This window comes from Dendrobium catenatum, unplaced genomic scaffold, assembly GCF_001605985.2.
Source record: "Dendrobium catenatum unplaced genomic scaffold, ASM160598v2 fragScaff_scaffold_1016, whole genome shotgun sequence".
NCBI classification, from domain to species: domain Eukaryota; kingdom Viridiplantae; phylum Streptophyta; class Magnoliopsida; order Asparagales; family Orchidaceae; genus Dendrobium; species Dendrobium catenatum.
Genome location: NW_021319478.1, coordinates 113857 through 132282, shown reverse-complemented (window position 1 = coordinate 132282; position 18426 = coordinate 113857). Strand labels below are relative to the sequence as shown.

Here is an 18426-nt window from a genome sequence, read left to right as displayed (position 1 = left end):
CATAGACCCTATGTCCAACATTTCATGCGTAGTGGATCTCCAAAAAAAAAAGCATTTAGTAGTGTAAGTAGTTTTAAAATACTTTTATATATATATATATATTATATATATATATATATATATATATATATATTATAATATATATAATATGAAAAATAAATATTTTAAAGTAAATTAGTTTGTAGTTGATGAATATATGTGAGACCACTACACCAACCTTTGAGTTTCAAAATAATTTTTAATTTCAAAATAATTAGAGTAATTAATTATTTAAATAATATCAAAATAGTCACACAAGGGTAAATGACAAGAATCTGTTAGTACACGTCAAAATCAGTCCCTAAAAATAATTTTAAAACAAAATCATATTTTTTGAAAAAATTAAGGGGTTATACGTCAAAATCCGATTTAAAAACGATTAAGTTATGATTTTTGCAAGTTTTAAAACCAATAAAAGCTAATTTTAAATATAGTGTCGAAATAATATTATTTAAAAATATTATAATATAAGATTAATTTAAAATAATAAACCTCTGGAATCATGAAATAAATTTTTGAAAATACAATAAGGATTACTAATTAAAATATTAGAGACTTAAATTAATTTTGCAAATTAAATATTGTTAAAAAGTAATTAAAAAAACTAATTACATAAAATAGTAATAAATAATTGAAATAACCTTAAAATAGCAAAATAATAGTTGTAATAATAAAAATAACTATAAACAGTAATTAACTATTAAAAATAATAATTATTATAAATATTGCAATTAAAATAATTAGATAATAATAATAGAATTAAAAAATAGTTTTAACCTTAAATAATAATATAATAATAATATAAAAGTAAAAAAAACAGTAACTAAAATAATTTAAAAAAGTGATCATGATAGGTAACTATAATTAAATAATATACAATTTAATTATAAAAAAAGCAATTTAAAATAATAATAAAAATAGGTAATTTACTGTTTTTAAAATAAAATAAAATATATTAAGTATATTTGACTGAAATTAATTTTAAATCGTAGAGGACGAAAAGACGATCAATTCGAGGTATTATACGTAATTTTTGGAGTTAAAATGAATTTATTATGATTTATTGAGTGAAAATACATTTAAAATCTATTTAAAATAAATCTAAATCCTAAATTATGGTCGGGTGACACGTGGCGTGTCACGACCCGACCCGATCCGGGACGGATCCCGCTCGCAACCGGGTCGCGCGACTCCAAACCTTTTATCCAGGATCTGGCTTTGAAATTTGCTGCGGAACTGAATCTTCCAAATATTTCAACTCAAAAGCCAACATACAGACAGACACAGAGCTTACTATGAATCGTCAATTGCAAGCGGAACAAAAACATCGACATTTCTTTTCCTCAAAATAATCATCTACAACTACAGTACATGACTTTTAGACAGAAAAGAAAGACAGAACAGAAAAGCCATGACTGTACAAAAATCAAAAGGTACAAAACAATACCGTATAACAGATCAGACTCTGAACTCTAGTCCTGGACTTCCTTCCCTTTCCGAGACCTGAAAACCACCAGAAAGCAAGGGTGAGCTCAACAGCTCAGCACACAAACCTCCAATCAAATCCTCATAATCTCACAACAGAAAAATATCAGGAGCAAATCTCGATCAGAACATTCGTACAGAAATCAGAGCAACAGATCGAATCAAATCAGATATCAAAATCAGAACGGACAGGATTATCATATCAGAATAGAAATAAAACAGAAATCATTATATCACATCATAGCTGATAGCACTTACAGAAATCAGAAAAATTAGATCAATCACATCAAAGAGTACAGAAATCAGATAACAATTAGTTCAGAACAAATCTTCCTTCCAGATATCAGAACTTCCCCCTTATATCTCCTTGTGCCATATAGCACCCCTCTTCCCCTTATAGCTTCCTTTTGTGCATACAGCACCAAACTTCCGCTTATGCCTCCCATTTGTGCTCACGGCACCAGAACAGATGTGCTTATACCAGAATACATATATAGTGCTTATAGCACCTAAACGGATAGCAGAATTTCAGAACTTCACAGAACCTCCCCTTATAGCTCCCTAAATAGCATATACAGAATCAAATCATTTCAGAGCAAATCCGGACAAATCAGAAATCAGACAAAAAATCGGGCAGCACAACGGCAGTATACGGAATTTACACAATTTTTCCTGAAAATCACAATTCACCAAATTTGCACAGAAATATAGATAACAACATTTCAGAACATTTATTCTACTGCACATAAAATTTTCAATTATACAGAAAAATCCAGTCGACTAAAAAAACACAGTCGAAGCAAAAATACCCGGACAAAAAATCTTCAAAATAATAGTCAAAAACGTGCACACCCGGCACGGCAACAATATACGAAAAGTTACGCGGTAAAAACTGAATCAATCGAAAGATACGGACGAAAATCACTAACGCAAACAAAATCCGGACAGAAAATACCGCCCAAACACAACGATCTGAAAAATTGAGAAAGGCGGAATGTGCTTACCTTGCGTACAACAATTTCTCGAAACAATCTCGTCGGACGAAAAACGCTCGCGTCATCCGAAAATCAACTTTTCTAAAAAGCTTTTCGACTTTTCTCTCTCCTCAGAAAAATCAGATATTTTATTTTTGATTTTCCTCTCTCTTCAAAACGACTGATATCAGCTTTATAATACACAGATCATCCAGGACGATCAGACCAAATTGGATCGTCCTGGACGATTTCCAGAACTATTTTCCGGCTGATATTTTGAACAGTGCCAATCGGCCTGGCCGATGTCCTCGATCGGCCTGGACGATGCCTACAGGAAAACACCTGGAACAAATCTGGGCAAATTCTGGAGCAAATCTCAACTGATCATCCCAGGACGATCCCAGATCGTCCTGGACGATCCTGGAGCAGATTTTGATATTACATGGCGGCCCTGGATTGGATCCCAGGACTGCGGCCAATCATTAGCGGCGGCACAATGATTGCGCCGCCAACCAATGATTGCGGCAATCATGCCGCAATCACGACCGTGGATACTTATCCACGTCGGCCTTTCATCTTGGCCGTTGATCACGCGCGGTGTGAGATCAAGGGCTGAGATCCCGTCGGACCGGAGACCTGTTCGTCCAAACGAAACTCGCGGCTATACAGACCCACGGTCTGACTTGATCCGAGCCGTTGATCCGAGGATCAACGGTTCGATCGATGGGATGCCCGTGCGGGCGGTCAACCGAAACCCTAGAACCAAAAGTTGCTTCGTTCTCTAGATTGGGTGGACAAAATGCGACGAAGTTTTAGACACGACCTCTACTAGTGAAGAGCATCAGTGGGGAATATTTTATTTGAATTAATACGCGCTAATGACGACGCTAATTAACCATAAGTGTTCTAACTAGGGTTTGAGACATACCTCAATCCACAATGTGGATTTGGTCGATCTTAGGCTTGTTGGACTCATGGACTCCTCACGAACAAGTTCCTAGTTGATGTCGAGCTCCAAAACTCCTTGGATCGAATTGATTTCGCCGTAGAAGGGTTCAGCCTTCAGTCTCGTCGGGATCTCGCCGTCGGCGATTCGAGGAGGTCCGAGTTGGGTTGGAAAACGTGGAGGAAGGTTGCAGGAGTGCTCTCACCAAATCTCAGGACCTGAGGTGGTCTCGAGATCAAGCAAGAGCAAAAAGTCCCTAAAACGACCTAAATTTCACTATTTAAACTCCTCTCTCTCTTGGACGGTGGAGATGAGATCAAGGGTGAAATCCAGAGCGAGAGTGAGTGATTTAGGCGGGATTTTGAATTCTAAAACGTCAATGAGCATTTAAAACCATTAAAGGGGCTTTAATTAGCCTTAATAGGTCAAGATTGACCTATTTAAGACCTGGGTTGACCAGTCAAGGGTTGACCTGATCAACCCAGTCAAATAGGTCAGAGGGGACGTGAGTTTGAGTCTTGGATGAGCTGGAATTGATTTGGATTAAAAATAACTTCTTAAGGCTAATTGGGTCAACCTGGGTTGACTTGGTCAACCAGGTCGACCCAGAGCTTGGACCTGGGCTCAACAGACTTAGATCGACCCACTAAACTGGTTAGGGGTGGCTTTGGGCTCTATCTTGGTCAATTTGACCAAGTCAACCTTCAAGACTCAAGGATTTGACAAAATCGAGGTTAACAACATTAACATGTTCGTTGATTCTAAGTTCAAACATAATTTGAACTTGGTTCGAACACTACTGATTATGTAAGAATTTGAATTCAAACTTCAAACAATATTCAAATTCTAATATGTTTGAATCCATTTTAAATGCTTCAACTTCTAAAATGGCTCAAGAATATAATATTTTATCCCTTATTTTAAGTAACTTCGGCCAAAAGAAAACTTTCAGCCTAAAAAGTTTTGAGAAAAAAACATATAGATGGTATTTTTTTAATTATATATAAATAAATAATTAATTAATTTATGGTTTGTATGTAAATCAATAAGGGCAAATTGGTAAAGTAGAATCCTGTAGTTTTTAAGTAAATAGAGCAAAGTGCCAACCTGATGAGGTTCCGTCCTGAGAACACAAGAACGAGCCCTAATCGCCATCCCTTCTCTCGCATGTTCTTGCTTTGCACGATCTGTCTGAAGGAGTCCTTTCTTGCGGTTCTTCAAGTTGAAATCTTTATTCTTTCGTTTCTGGAGGTGAGATTCTTAGTTGTGTTATCTCATTAGATGAGTAGCCGCAACAAGCCTCTTGGTCGATTACTATCTCTGAACTTCAAAGAGGATGCCAAGGCTTCTAATCAACCATTACGTGGGTTTGTTAAATCACTAAAATCTAGACCTTACTGTCAGGATATAGTAAATCCATGCTCTAGGCTGAATCTTTTAGATTTATGAAGCCAGGATTTAAGAAAGCCTCTTCAATTTGCTTGCTGTGTTTGGCGTAATTCTAACTTTGCAAACCTTGATATCAAACAACCCTAGGAGTTAGGTAGAAAAGTAAGTAATTAACATTACGTTATCGAAGCATGAATTTACGCTAGCACAACTGAACTTTGTATATTTCTTGAGGGTTGATCATCTGTCATCATTTTCTTTGTTTCTATTATGTTGATCCATTTTACAATACCTTGTTTAACCTGGAATTTTTTCTACATCCTTTTCAATCAGTGTGTGTGCTTGTTATATTGGTTGATAGTGTTTTTTTTTTTTCAGCATTATGTTCTTTCTTTTGTTTCAGTCTAATTGACACTATGAGTTGTTGGGCTTGCTTATAATTGTAAATTGATATTGAATTTCTTACATATGCATCGCAGGAAATGTTTGAACTTTTTATGGTGGCCTTATGTAGTTATGTACCATGTAATATTTTGTTTTTCTTTCTTTTTTTCTTAGGAAAAGTGATATTTGAGACTGAACATCAAGATTATGCAAGAAAACATGTTAGGAAAACAAAGCAAAGAAGGATGAAGCACGCTTTTGAGAAAAAAAGAGTTAATAAATACTACTTTATTTATATATGAAAAATGGAATAGGACATATGAGATGAAATAAGCCAGATATATCGAGAATCATTGAGTATAAATTATTATTATCACCCTTGGAGTCTTCTGGGTTATTTCATTACATTGCTTTCTTAACTGCTCAGCCATTATTACTCTTCGTTTGATAGGTATCTAAAGGTTTGGCATCATAGAACTTGCTTTCTGAAGTTCCATCACTACATTTACGCCCCTTTTGCTACACGATCATTCATCATTTTTTTTTTCTTTATTAATTTCTCTATAACATTGTCTTTCTGGCTAGTAGAAGAGATAGGCTGGTAGAACTTCATTTGTTACGGTTGGCTTAGTGAGGTATTATTAGCTTCAAATTTTCTAATAGCCAAAAGAACACTGGAAACTCTTGTAACTTAATTTTAAAGTTTGTAGCAATTGCATTTTATTTTCTATAAAACTAATGGGATATTATTTCTGGTACTGTTATTCCTTTTGTGAATTGGAGTAAAATAATTACTAAATCACTTCAAATTTCCATGTTTTATGCCTAATCCGTATTTTGGTTCTATGAATGTACCCTCTCATACACCATGTAACTATCTTTGCTGACCAATGCATTACACATGTTGTGATTCCTTGTTGTTGCTGATTTTGGACATAATTTTGCTTTGCAAATTGACAGCTTTTGCTGATATTTTCATTTATTATTTTTTACTAGTAGTCAATTGAGTCTTTATAAGACAGTACCCAGACTTGCATATATGCTGAATGCTGCGGTTTTTTATTTTATTACTGTAGGCAGTACCCATCTATTGGCATGGCAAGTTACTTGGGAAAAAATACCTCTAATGGATGTGTCTATGTTTGCAAATTGCCTCCTGGAACTGATGAGAATATGCTGGCTGAACATTTTGGCACCATAGGGTTGCTAAAGGTATGGGTTTCACAAGGTATTATGGAAAACCATCACCACAACTCTATTTTTTATTGTATTTACTCTGCATTCATGAAAATGTATTTGTCATGTGATTTTTTCCTAATTTAGTCTCTGTTTATTTATTAGAAGGACAAAAGGAGTGGTCGGCCGAAGATTTGGTTGTATCGAGACAAAGTTACTAATGAACCAAAGGGCGATGCAACAGTTACATATGAAGATCCTCATGCAGCTTTGGCTGCTGTGGAGTGGTTTAATAATAAAGATTTTCATGGAAGCACCATTGAGGTTTATATAGCAGAGTCAAAGGCTAAAGAATCTGGAGAACAATTTAACCTTGTTGCAGATCTCAACATATCTGGGGATTTAGGAGGGCAAGATGAAATAAATGGTTCTGGAGGCAGAGGTAGAGGGCAGGTTGATGCTTTAGGGAAATCATGGCAGCAGGATGGAGACTGGTTATGCCCAAATACAAGGTCTGTGCTGTGATATTGGTGAGCAGCCCTTTCTTTCACCTTTCCACATTTGCATAACTTTTGAGTGTTGATATACAATTTCCTCATGATCTTTTATTTTAGCAGTTGTTCCAATGTAAATTTTGCCTTTCGTGGCGTATGCAATCGCTGTGGGACTGCTCGTCCTGCTGGTGCTGGTGGAATAGGAGCTGGGCGTGGTGGGCAGGGAAGGGGCCGTGGTAGCAATGAAGCAGGTGGGCGTGGTCGAGCAGTAGCTGGCCCTACCACTGGGCTGTTTGGTCCAAACGATTGGTCATGCCCAATGTAAGACTCTTGTCTCAATCAAGGTGGAATTACTTAGGAGTTTTACTAAAATCTTGCTTGTTGAACAGTATTAATTTGCTTATTTTTGTGTGGCATTTGTTTGTTGTTATAAATGATTTTGAAAAGTTCTTTTTATTGTTAGAATATATTCAAGGTAGTTGGAAAAAAATTACGAATTTGTCACATGTTCCTATGGTGAATGCTAGGATTCTCCATTTTTATTTTTCTAGCTGAGGCAAGACAACCTTAAAAAATAGAGAAGGCAATAGAGAAGCTGGGAAAGATGAAAAGACACTTGAGCAGCTCTCTCTGGTTTGGTGTTTTCTACACTAATGCTTCTACCAATTTCTTCTCAATTTTTTTTTATTTTGATTGTTATGCCTGGAAAACAAGAATGGTGGGAATGAATTATTTCTTATTTGTTCAATGCATTTGATACAAGCTGTATATAGATTATTCTAATAGTAAAATTAGGAAAAAGTCTATAGAAAGATATGAAAACTATTTACATCCTTACATCTTTAGCTGAAATGCATGAAATATATAGAATAACCTACCTACTTTAAATATATATAGTCATATTTAAATACATAGCTTTGTAGCATGCCTTTCATGTCAAAACCCTTCCTGAAATTTCTTCTTTAATATTTGGCCCTTCTATAACATCAAATTCCTTCACAATCAATTTTGGTTTCATTCTTTAGCGTTTGTAGGTTCCAACACTCTCTTTCGAATTCAAGATAGTTGCTTTCCATTCCCAACTTGAGATGATTTGATGGGGACATCAGATCGTGGAAGGTTTATCAGAGACGTGGTCGCTGACCTAAGGCCACGATTGAGTTTTTATATTTTTGAGTCATTGGTGTATTTTATTATTCATGTATTTTGTTATTTGCTTAGGTGTATTTTTTTTATTTCCCTTTGTACCCCTCTTATGGGAGTTGTCGTATGTAAACCCAAAGGGCATTTGAGTCTTTATTTCTTTGAGTCCATTGTACTTGGCTATATATAACCCTTTGCTTATTGTTTCATGGTTAATGAATGATTGCTTATGAAATATTCTTCTTGCATGAGCTCTTGTGAGAGTTTGAGTGTTTGATGGAGAGAGATCCCTAGGAGAGGGATATTTGCGCACCACCCACCAACCTTGGAGATGGCCGGGTTCGTGGTTCGTTATTTTGCTCGACACCTTGTTTTCCCCTTACACCCAAGCCACCAAACTTCTTCCCATCGAGCCTTTCCTCCCACCTCCAAAACCACTACCCAATTTCCTTCCCCACATCCCTCACCCGTGCACCTACTTCCCCTCCCCAACCCACGGCCAAGCTCCCACCCGAGCCCAACCGCCGGCCATAGGCTCTAGCCGCCGGCCACAGTCCAGCCCATATTCCCTCTTGAAGTTTACTGATTGGGTGTGAATTGATTTGGGGATAATTTTGATCCTTGAATTTGAATTTCGAAATCCTTCCTAAAATAACTCAACAATTTTAGGAAAGTTTCTATTTTGATCTAATTGAAATTACAATTCAATTGGATTTAAAATAATTCTTTCATAAATTCAAAACTCAAATTAAGAAACTTTAATTGCCCTCATAAAAGCCCCCCTTGCCCATTCATGCTGCCGGCCCCCTTGTATGAACAATTGGGATTTATTTCCTAATTATTTCCTAAACCCCCTTTGAAAATATGTATTATTATTTTCCCTCCACCTCCTCAGCCGAAAACTCCACCTCCTCAGCCGAAAACTCCACCTCCTCAGCCGAAAACTCCACCTCCTTGATTGAAATTGTTTCTAAAGTTAACCACTTGCTTTAGGAAACAATTTAAATCCCCTACCTCCTCATCCTTGCCGCCGGCCTAGCCTCCCTTACCCGCCCCCTTTCTCTGTCAAAATTCCCTCTCATTGTTGACTCTCCATACACAAAAATCTGAAATTTTATTTCAGATTTCCTCCTTGGTTCTCCCTCCTTTTCAATTGTAAGAGAAACTTCTTTCTCTTCATTCATCTCAAGACCCTTAGCAAGATAAAGAAGATAATTGTTTCCTAACTCCCATGAATGGCGGATCCGGAAACTGAATACGGCATCACTTGGGACGAAGACGGCTTCACCGACATCCTACGTTCCACCTTCTTCGACGTGAATCTTGAGATTGACCGCACCGTTGAAGGCTACGTGGAGCGCATCCTATTTGCTTTGACGGAAGCCATTGACGAGCACTTCGAAGGCGTCGAGTAGAGGATCTCCACCTCTCCCTAACGAAGGTTTCTCTTTTCCCTTGCGTCTTATTCCTTTTAGTCTAAATTCTCGTTGGTTTGATTGCAGTCACGACGGACTCTTCCAATTGCTTTTGCTTAAGCTTAGTAATCGTAGGTTTTGAGCGCACCTCGATGCATCCTAATTCTCATTGTTAGATTAGAGATTAAATTGAAAACTAATACTACGCATTGTGTTAATTTTTCTATTTATTTTGGAAGTTTCAAAACTCATAGCATTTGATTTAAACCTAAGTGGATAACTCCTAATCGTTTTGAATCGTTGTTTGAATTCGCTAGTAATTTTGTTCTTGAATTATTCAAATCACAAGTTGTGCAAACTCCTTATAAGTTAAATTGCATTTCATTTACATAGTCCTGCATCATGATTTCATGAAAAATTGCTCCGTTAAGTCTTTTGTAAACACATATGCCAGTTGATTTCTTGAGGGCACATAAGACGTGCTGATTAAGCCATCTTCTAGCTTTTCCCTGATGAAGTATTTATGAATGTCAATATTTTTTGTTTGGTCATGCTGTATTGTGTTATGACTATGATCAAAACCTTTTGTTGACTTGTCGTTACAATACAAGTTCAAGGACATTCTCACTTGTTTTGTTGTTCATCTAAGTTGATCTTTAGTCATAACACAAATTTCTCAGACCATAGCTCTGAATTTTGATTCAACCCTAATCTATCCCCACAACGGTATGCTTTTTTGCTCTTTCGTGCTACAACATTTTCGTTAAGAATTGTGTAATAATTTGATGTTGATCTTCTATCTACTAATGAACTTGCATAATCTGCATGTCGACTCTAATGTGGGTTTATTAGCATGCATGAATCGACTAATCATGCCTGCTAGTTATCTAATGTTTGGTTCGGTGGGCAAATTTGATAGTTTACTTACCAATTATTGATATATATATTTTTATCAACTACTAGTTATTTTGTTTTGTCTAGCTTCTAATTTTCTTCTTTAATATTTGGTCCTTCTATAACACCGAATTCCTTCAATCAATTCTGGTTTCATTCTTTAGTGCTTGTAGGTGTAGGTTCTAACACTCTCTTTCAAATTCGAGATAGTTGTTTTCCATTCCCAACTTGAGATGATTTCATGAAAAATTGCTCCGATAAGTCTTTTGTAAACACATATGCTAGTTGATTTCTTAAGGGCACGTAAGACGTGCTGATTAAGCCATCTTCTAGCTTTTCCCCGATGAAGTATTTGTGAATGTCAATATATTTTTGTTTGGTCATGTTGTGTTGTGTTATGACTATGAGCAATACCTTTTGTTGACTTGTTGTTACAATACAAGTTCAAGACTATTCCCACTTGTTTTGTTGTTCATCTAAATTGATCTTTAGTCATAACACAAATTCCTCGGGCCACAGCTCTGAATTTTGATTCAACCCTAGATCTATCCCCACAACTTTATGCTTTTTTGCTCTTTTCATGCTACAACATTTTTGCCTAGAATTGTGTAAGAATTTGATGTTGATCTTCTATCTACTAATGAACTTGCATAGTCTGCATCTATGTCGACTCTAATGTGAGTTTATTATCATGCATGAATCGATTAATCATGCCTGCTAGTTATCTAATGTTTGGTTCGGTGGGCAATTAGATAGTTTACTTACCAATTATTGATATTTATTTTTATCAACTACTAGTTATTTTGTTTTTCCAGCTTCTAATTTTTGCTTAATATGTGTAGCAATCATTTTGATAGTTGTTTGGGAGGCGCGGCCTTTGGCATTATTCATTAGATATACCAAAAAAAAAAAGTGTTAGTTAGTGGTATGATTTGTGGTTTTCACTTTGATGAGTTTTTTGTTAACTTCGGAGGCTTAGTTTGTCCTTTTCGTGGGATTCTTGGGTGCTTTTGTGTGTGCTATTATAAGCTTCCTTCTGGCCGAATTATTGTATGATTTCTTGAACAGGAGTAATCTGTGAGACCTGCAACTGTTGCTGTTTGGTGGCTTTGGAAAATTAAGATTGGAAGATTGCTAGGATAATTGAATTGAGATTTAAAAAAAAACATTGAATTGAAAATTAATTTAAATTTAGATTTTGATTGATTATTTGCTGACCTTATTTCCTAGCCCATTTTATGAGGAGTTATAAATAACAATATGAGCCATATAACTGTGAACTTATGGCTTAAATGAAATTTCTCATTTCAGTTTCTATATTCTAAGTGTAAATTGGATTTATGATTCCTTTAAGCATGATATAAATGTGCTATTTAATTCCATGAAGTCATTTCCTTGTACTAACATGAGGCTTGGTTTGTTCTTACTTTGGTAAATTCGTTTTTTATTATATTTTGTCTACAGAATTTGTAATCGCTTGTTTTGTGCTATTGATTTTGATCAGAACATGACATGACATAAATCTGATTTGTGGAAATTGATTCATTCACTTATTTTAATTGTTTCCAATTTTTAGTTGACATTCTTAAATATGTTTGATCATTTCATTACACTTTGATCTTCAATTTTAGCATTGCATTGTTTTCATTTAAAGAAAGTGTGCTATTAAGTTATTTGTGTGAGCATATTTGAAATCATATCAATTATATTAGGAAATCAGTATGCATGAATATTTCACTTAGCCAGAGAACCCTAATTTATGTGGTGATACAGAACTCACAGGAAACTGATAGAAAATAGTCACCATTCTGAAATTCAGCAACGTTGATGCAGAAATTCCAAACTTAGTAGAGAAACAGCAAAATAAGATCTCCAATTTAGCAAAAGAATAAGAAAAACAGCAAGAGATTTAAGAATCTTCAATTCGAGAGGAAGATTCAACTCTCCAAATCTCTAGCCAAAGACTAGAGCCCAAATACCACACAAGAGATCTCAAATTCAGCCTCCAAATTCAAGATAACCCTAACCCTAGTCAAAAGGAAATTACTTAAAGCAAAATATAATTAAGTAATCCCTAAACAGCTCCCAAATTTAAATTTTCCCTCTTAAACCCTTGCTCCAATCAATGAGTGGGCCCCACCCCTATTCCGCCCCCTCCAGGTTCCGCCTCCCTCTTTGGGTCTGCCTCCTATAGAAGTGAACCGGTCCAGGAGGGACCGGTTCAGCTTGGGCCGGCCTAATAGAAACATATTAAAATCAAGGTGTTGATGAACCTTATTTAAGAGGTTTTGCATTTTAATGCACTCTTAAGGCCTTCGATGCTTTGGGCCTTCTTTACCCTTGATTGATTAAATAGTTCAATATCTAAAGTCCCAGCTTTGAATGCATTCTTAACTGGCCCTGTATGCCAATTTACTCTACATCACCCTGGAGATTCATCACTGCCTACTGATCACATCTAGGTATCACATTTTCCTTTGTTTTTAATTATATAATATATATATATATATATATATATATATATATATATATATATATATAATAGTGTTATGGGCCGCCCAGGAGGGACCGGTTGGACCGGTCCGGGTCTACCAGAGGAGGCGGAACCAACATGGGGGGGGGGGGAAGTTTGTGGGGCCCAATATGGGCTGATTTCATGTGTGGGAGGGAAAAATATTTGAATTAGGGGCTCATTAGGTATTTTGCAAGAGTCCTTTTGCTTTAATTAGGGAATAATGTTAGTTTTGTTCTCTCATCTTGAATTTGAATATTTTTGAGATCTAGGGTTTGTGTTCTTGGGCTCTAGGCTACGGCTAGAGATTTGGAGAGTCATTCCTTCCTCTCGGATTGAAGGAAATTGTATCTTTGTTTGCGTTCTTGAATCTACTAGTGAAAGACATTGTTCTTCTCTATTTTTCTTGAGTTTTCTCCATTAAAGCTGCTGCGATTTGCTGTTTTCCTGCTGTAAACAGCAGTTTTCTCTTGATTTTGGTTAGGTTTGCTTGCGAACTCAAGTATTACCTTAGGGTTACTTGCGAACTCAAGTATTTCCTATCAAATAGCAGCTATGTTGTCTTATTTAAACCTTTTCTTTTCTTACCATTGACTAGCTTGCCAATAATTGTTAAATGGATTTTCTTTTATAATGTTCAACTTGTTTAGCACTCAAGGATTTATGATTGTACAGGTGTGGAAATATCAACTGGGCAAAACGTTTGAAGTGTAATATATGTAACACCAATAAGCCAGGTCACAATGAAGGTGGCGTGAGGTAATAACGTATCACGAGCATTTTTACATTTTAATATAGATTTTCACTCATGTTGTTTGTTGTGGTTCATGGTCGTCACTTTCCAAATATCAGTTGTCATATGTTATTTTGCTGATTGTAGTGTATCATATAAAAGAGATGCGATCATAAACACCTGAAATGGTTTCTAGAATTAAGTAATTTGGTTTCATGGCTTCTTTTCAGCGAGGTTTACTGAGATTTTCTAGTCTAAAATAATCTCTAGTGATTCATTGGGTCTGTAAACGATTTATTTGCTTGTGTTATTTTTTTACTTTTTAGAGGTATGTTTTGGTGATTACTCCCATATGACATTTTCTCTTTTGCAGTTGTCATTGATATCAAGGAAATCTTACCTAGCGTTAGTTAAACTACAGGATTTGTTGCTTATGACCTCAATTATTTCTTCATAATATCCATTTTGTTCGGAAGGCCTATGGATATAGAAAGCAAGTTGAGAAATTGATTCTTGATATTGTTCTACTTGTGATAATATGTTGATCGAATATGCTGAGAGTCTCCCATGCATATTCATCAATGCTCAAATAGTTCCGAGTTCAATATTTATGTGCTTGCTACTGCTTGTATCTCGCTTTTTATATGCACAACACGAGCGTCTGCTATGGAGAATCTTAGGATTGCTATCCATAGGAAGTTGAAATTATAGTTGTAGACTTGTAGGCTAGTTTCTGTAATTGAAGCTTAATTTTACTTTTCGTGCCATTTACAGAGGGGGGCGTGGTGGTGGTTATAAAGAACTTGATGAAGAGGAAATAGAGGAAACAAAAAGACGTCGTAAAGAAGCTGAGGTTTGCCCCATTTAACATTTTAAAATTGTTTTCTTTCTCTATATAACTTTTTTTTTTACGCTGTCCTTCAAGGATGATGGAGAGATGTATGATGAATTTGGAAACCTCAAAAAGAAATACCGTGCAAAAGCCCAACAGGCTGAAGCTGCTCATTCCCTTCCAGGTTCTGGCCGTGCTGGATGGGAGGTTGATGAATTAGGTATTATCCATTATATTTTGGTGCCTTTTTAACTAAATGATATTGTAATTAGTATTGGAATTCATTGAAGGTGCCATGCGCAACTTAGGTTTTGATTATTTTTTAGCGCCTTTGATTGCTTGCTAACTGAACTTCATCAAAGTAACTATCAGCAGAAAATATTGGTTTATTCGTGGTTTTGACCTGAACAGAAGTTTGATCTTTCAATGAAATACAAAAGAAGAATGGCTTTCTGGCAGAACTTCAGTTGGATGTAAGGTCGTTTAGAATCGAAGATGTCTTTTCCAAACTAAAGCCTCTCATTATGCTTTTAAGTTTGACATCCTAAGTTATTTATGATAGTTGGCCCCTTAAACTGATACTTTTTATAAAGTTGTTTCTCAATCACACACCTTTCGCCTTCGAATGTACAGCTTGAGTTTTTCCTCCATAACTCCCCACACTACGACATCCTGAATACAAACCAACTAATGATCAATGTATGCAAAAAATGGAGTAGAAATAAATAAAAATATCCTCACTCCACTATCTTCACCTCTACTACCCCATCCATTCAAATAGCCAATAAAACATTTCCCTATCCTCTTCTTGTCTCGCTAATCTCTCCTCATCTCACTGACCAGCCCCACACACAGCCACCAGCATCTACATCTACCTGTATCACCCGATCAATACCCCCATCCACTTACCTATCACTGCCAGCTCCAGAATCCACTCCCAGCTCCTACACGCACCGCCTTCCAGCGACCTATTCCCGCTCCAGCCCTTCCACAAGCTCACCGTAAAGAGAAAAATAAGTTTCCGTTGGCCAGATTTACCTAAAGCACTAAACAAGTGCTGGAATTGCTAAAAGCACTTAAAATGCTATTTACTCTAGTACCCATACCATCATGCAATGCATGCTTTGATATGTGTTTTAGCGGAGAAATAGTTTAACCTTGCTACAACAATTTGTATAATCAAACCGTGAATATATTTTATTAACATTGGAAAAAAATGCAAATGAGATTTACTTCCTTAACTCCTAATCCTTCACAATTCAACATATCGATCTATATATCAAATTGCTCCATTCAATGAGTAGAACACTATGATGTAAATTTGTTGAATTTCATGAAGGTTGGGATTTTGAGATATTTTTAAATTGAGTTGCATATACCTCATCAAATATTGGTTTATACATAATAAGAGGATATTATAGAGATTTGAAGTTATGTTTTATGCAAATAATTAGGCCTGTTATGCTTAATGGATCTAATGTATTGGACAATAAAAAAATCATTGTTAGCTAAGTTTGAGTGTGGCAAAAACGAGAATTTTTATATGGATTTGTGGAAAATGTATAATGAAAGAATGATTCAATTAGAGGGATGATTGAGGTGGATATCTATTGAATATAGCTGGTTTGTTTGTGTACAATGAAGGGTTACAAATGCACTTATTAGATGGATAGTTATGAAGGAAAATGGGTAAACTTAAGATAACTAACAAGGATAGAAGTTACTTAAAAGTAATTTATGAAGAATAAGCTTAACACACAAACATCACTCTTTATAAATGAATGAAAACTTATAAAATTTAACTCAAAATGGTTGAGATAAGACTAATGTTGATGTTGACATTTGTTCTCGAAACTATTACATTACTCATAATTATTTGCCAAGAATTTAGAATATTATGTGGTGCATAATTTCCATTCTTTGCACTTGAATTTTTTTTTTTTTTTTTGGTTTGGTCTTTAACAGATTGTTGCCGACTATAGCATTTCATTACCAATCACTTCTAACATTTGGCTTATTTGATGTTGTTATTAGGCTTTGATTATTCTTGCCTGTGGCCTTCTAGATATAGCAAGGCTTTGTTTGGCTTGAGTGAAATGAGAGGATCAAATAAAATGGGAAATGTTAATGGTGAAAAGGAGTTGAACTGAAATACGTAACTTTGTTTTTTTGTAACCGTTCTCATTTGGTTTGAATGAAATATTAATAAAAATAAAGTGAGATTGACATACTACACAATTTTTACATAACACCTAAATTTAATATTTATAAAATACCTTTATTTCAATCACATCAAAATATATACTTGAAAAATGTGTATTTCTATTTATAAAAGTAAATACTTGTGGAATGTTGATGTGATATAAAGATTTGGATTTCAGGTATCTAAATATAAAAATTTAGATGTTAGATATATAAATGTATAAGAATTTTGGATACCAATGAAATCCCTATAAAATAAATTAAATAGATATGTCCAGCAATTTATTTATCTCATTTGTAACTGAAGGAAAACTTCTTTGCAGCTTGCAGTCGGAAATAATACTGGTTGTCTTTATAGTAATTTCATAGTTGCATCAAAATTCTGCTTTATTGCTGTAAAAAATGATCTATGTTACAGTTTATTTTGCGGGCACTCGGCATCGCATAAGTGATTTAATTTTTCTTTATAACTTTCTAGATAGAAGTTTTCCTTATTTTGATTGGCTATTACAGCATTGACTGAAAGAAATGGGCGAGAGAAAAGCAAGTACAGAGCAAGCGACCATAGTGACTCAGATATGAGCAGGGGAAGGGACAAACGAGGACAGGGTTACGAGAGAGAGAGGCACAGAAGCAGGAGCAGAGAAAGAAACAAGGAGCATGTGAAGGAGAGAAGCAGGGATAAAGACAGGGATCGAGATTACGATTATGAAAGAAGCAGGGATTACGGAAGAGAACGCGATCGTCATCGAGATTGGTAGTGATTGATATATTTACTTCCAGCTTCTACCAAGGCATTTAATTTTTATGAGGATTAAACTTGTATTATAACTCGTTTGATCGGACAGTGCAAAGTCCGGTTTATATTGTTGCTTCTATCTGATAATCTTTATCATGTTTGAGTGTGACTAATTATTACCAAACTGAAATGTTCGTTTTGAAAAATGTCGGTCTCAAGGTGATCAATGGCATTAGGACAGTTTTTGTTAGTTTTATTTTTCAGATGTCTCAATTCTATTTGATTATAGCTTTTTTTTTTTTGAAATTATGATGATTAATTTTTTTTTTTACAATCATCTGTAGTAGGATATGATGGCTATAAAAAATCGAGATCCAATATTTAAAAAAAAATGTAATCAAGATTCAATTTGAATTAAGCTCCCGTGGAGAATCAGTAAATGGCAAAAAAATGAGATGATTGACACTAACACTAGATTGCTAGAATTTGGTTTGATGGAGTTTAAATTGGCATGTTCCATGTTTGAACGGTGTGATTTATGATAAGGTGGTGGGTATTGTAGAGTTGATACTGAATGTTTGGTGAAAGATTCGCTATAGAAAAAAAATCTAAGTTGATTAAAACAGATGAAATACCTGGGAGATACGGCAAAATGTTTTTTAAACTCTCGACCATTTTTAGGGGCTGTTTTGACAGGATTTAAGCGACTTAATTTACATCTTACAAAGCAGATTGTTAAGATATTAAATTCTATTTTAATCTCGATAAATTTTGTTTCATTTCCTGTTATTGGCTAGATTGAAAATGTATTAAACCCTAAATTTTTTATAGAGTTTATGGGTTTTAATGATTTTCTCACATAAAATCGTAAATATTAGAACAAATAATTAAAAATTCTATAAAAAATTCGTTAAATTTAGTATTTGTGATGCCAAGTCTAAAATCTCGTCCTCTTAATATTTAGGAAATATTAAGTTAAGTGAATTATTATCAAGTTTATTTTGCTCGTGCCAAATAGCCCTTTAATCTTAGTAATTTGACAGCTGCTTACCAGATCGGCCAACTCTCA

At 35.2% G+C, this 18426-nt stretch overlaps 1 protein-coding gene across 2 annotated transcripts; it reads left to right on the top strand.

The window, feature by feature from the left end:
* Positions 1-4579: 4579 nt before the first annotated feature.
* LOC110114303 (transcription initiation factor TFIID subunit 15) lies at positions 4580-17613 on the top strand. 2 transcript variants are annotated; one of them, XM_020847143.2, is made up of 8 exons: positions 4580-4695; positions 6294-6429; positions 6559-6905; positions 7011-7208; positions 13527-13610; positions 14359-14437; positions 14510-14636; positions 17132-17613. In XM_020847143.2, exons 2-8 carry the CDS (start codon positions 6313-6315, stop codon positions 17377-17379), a joined length of 1200 nt encoding a protein of 399 aa, XP_020702802.1. In that variant the 5' UTR covers positions 4580-4695; positions 6294-6312; the 3' UTR covers positions 17380-17613. The 2 variants fall into 2 exon arrangements, with proteins under 2 accessions (XP_020702802.1, XP_028553665.1); XM_028697832.1 differs by lacking the exon at positions 4580-4695 and adding an exon at positions 4788-4807.
* The last annotated feature ends 813 nt before the right edge of the window (positions 17614-18426 follow it).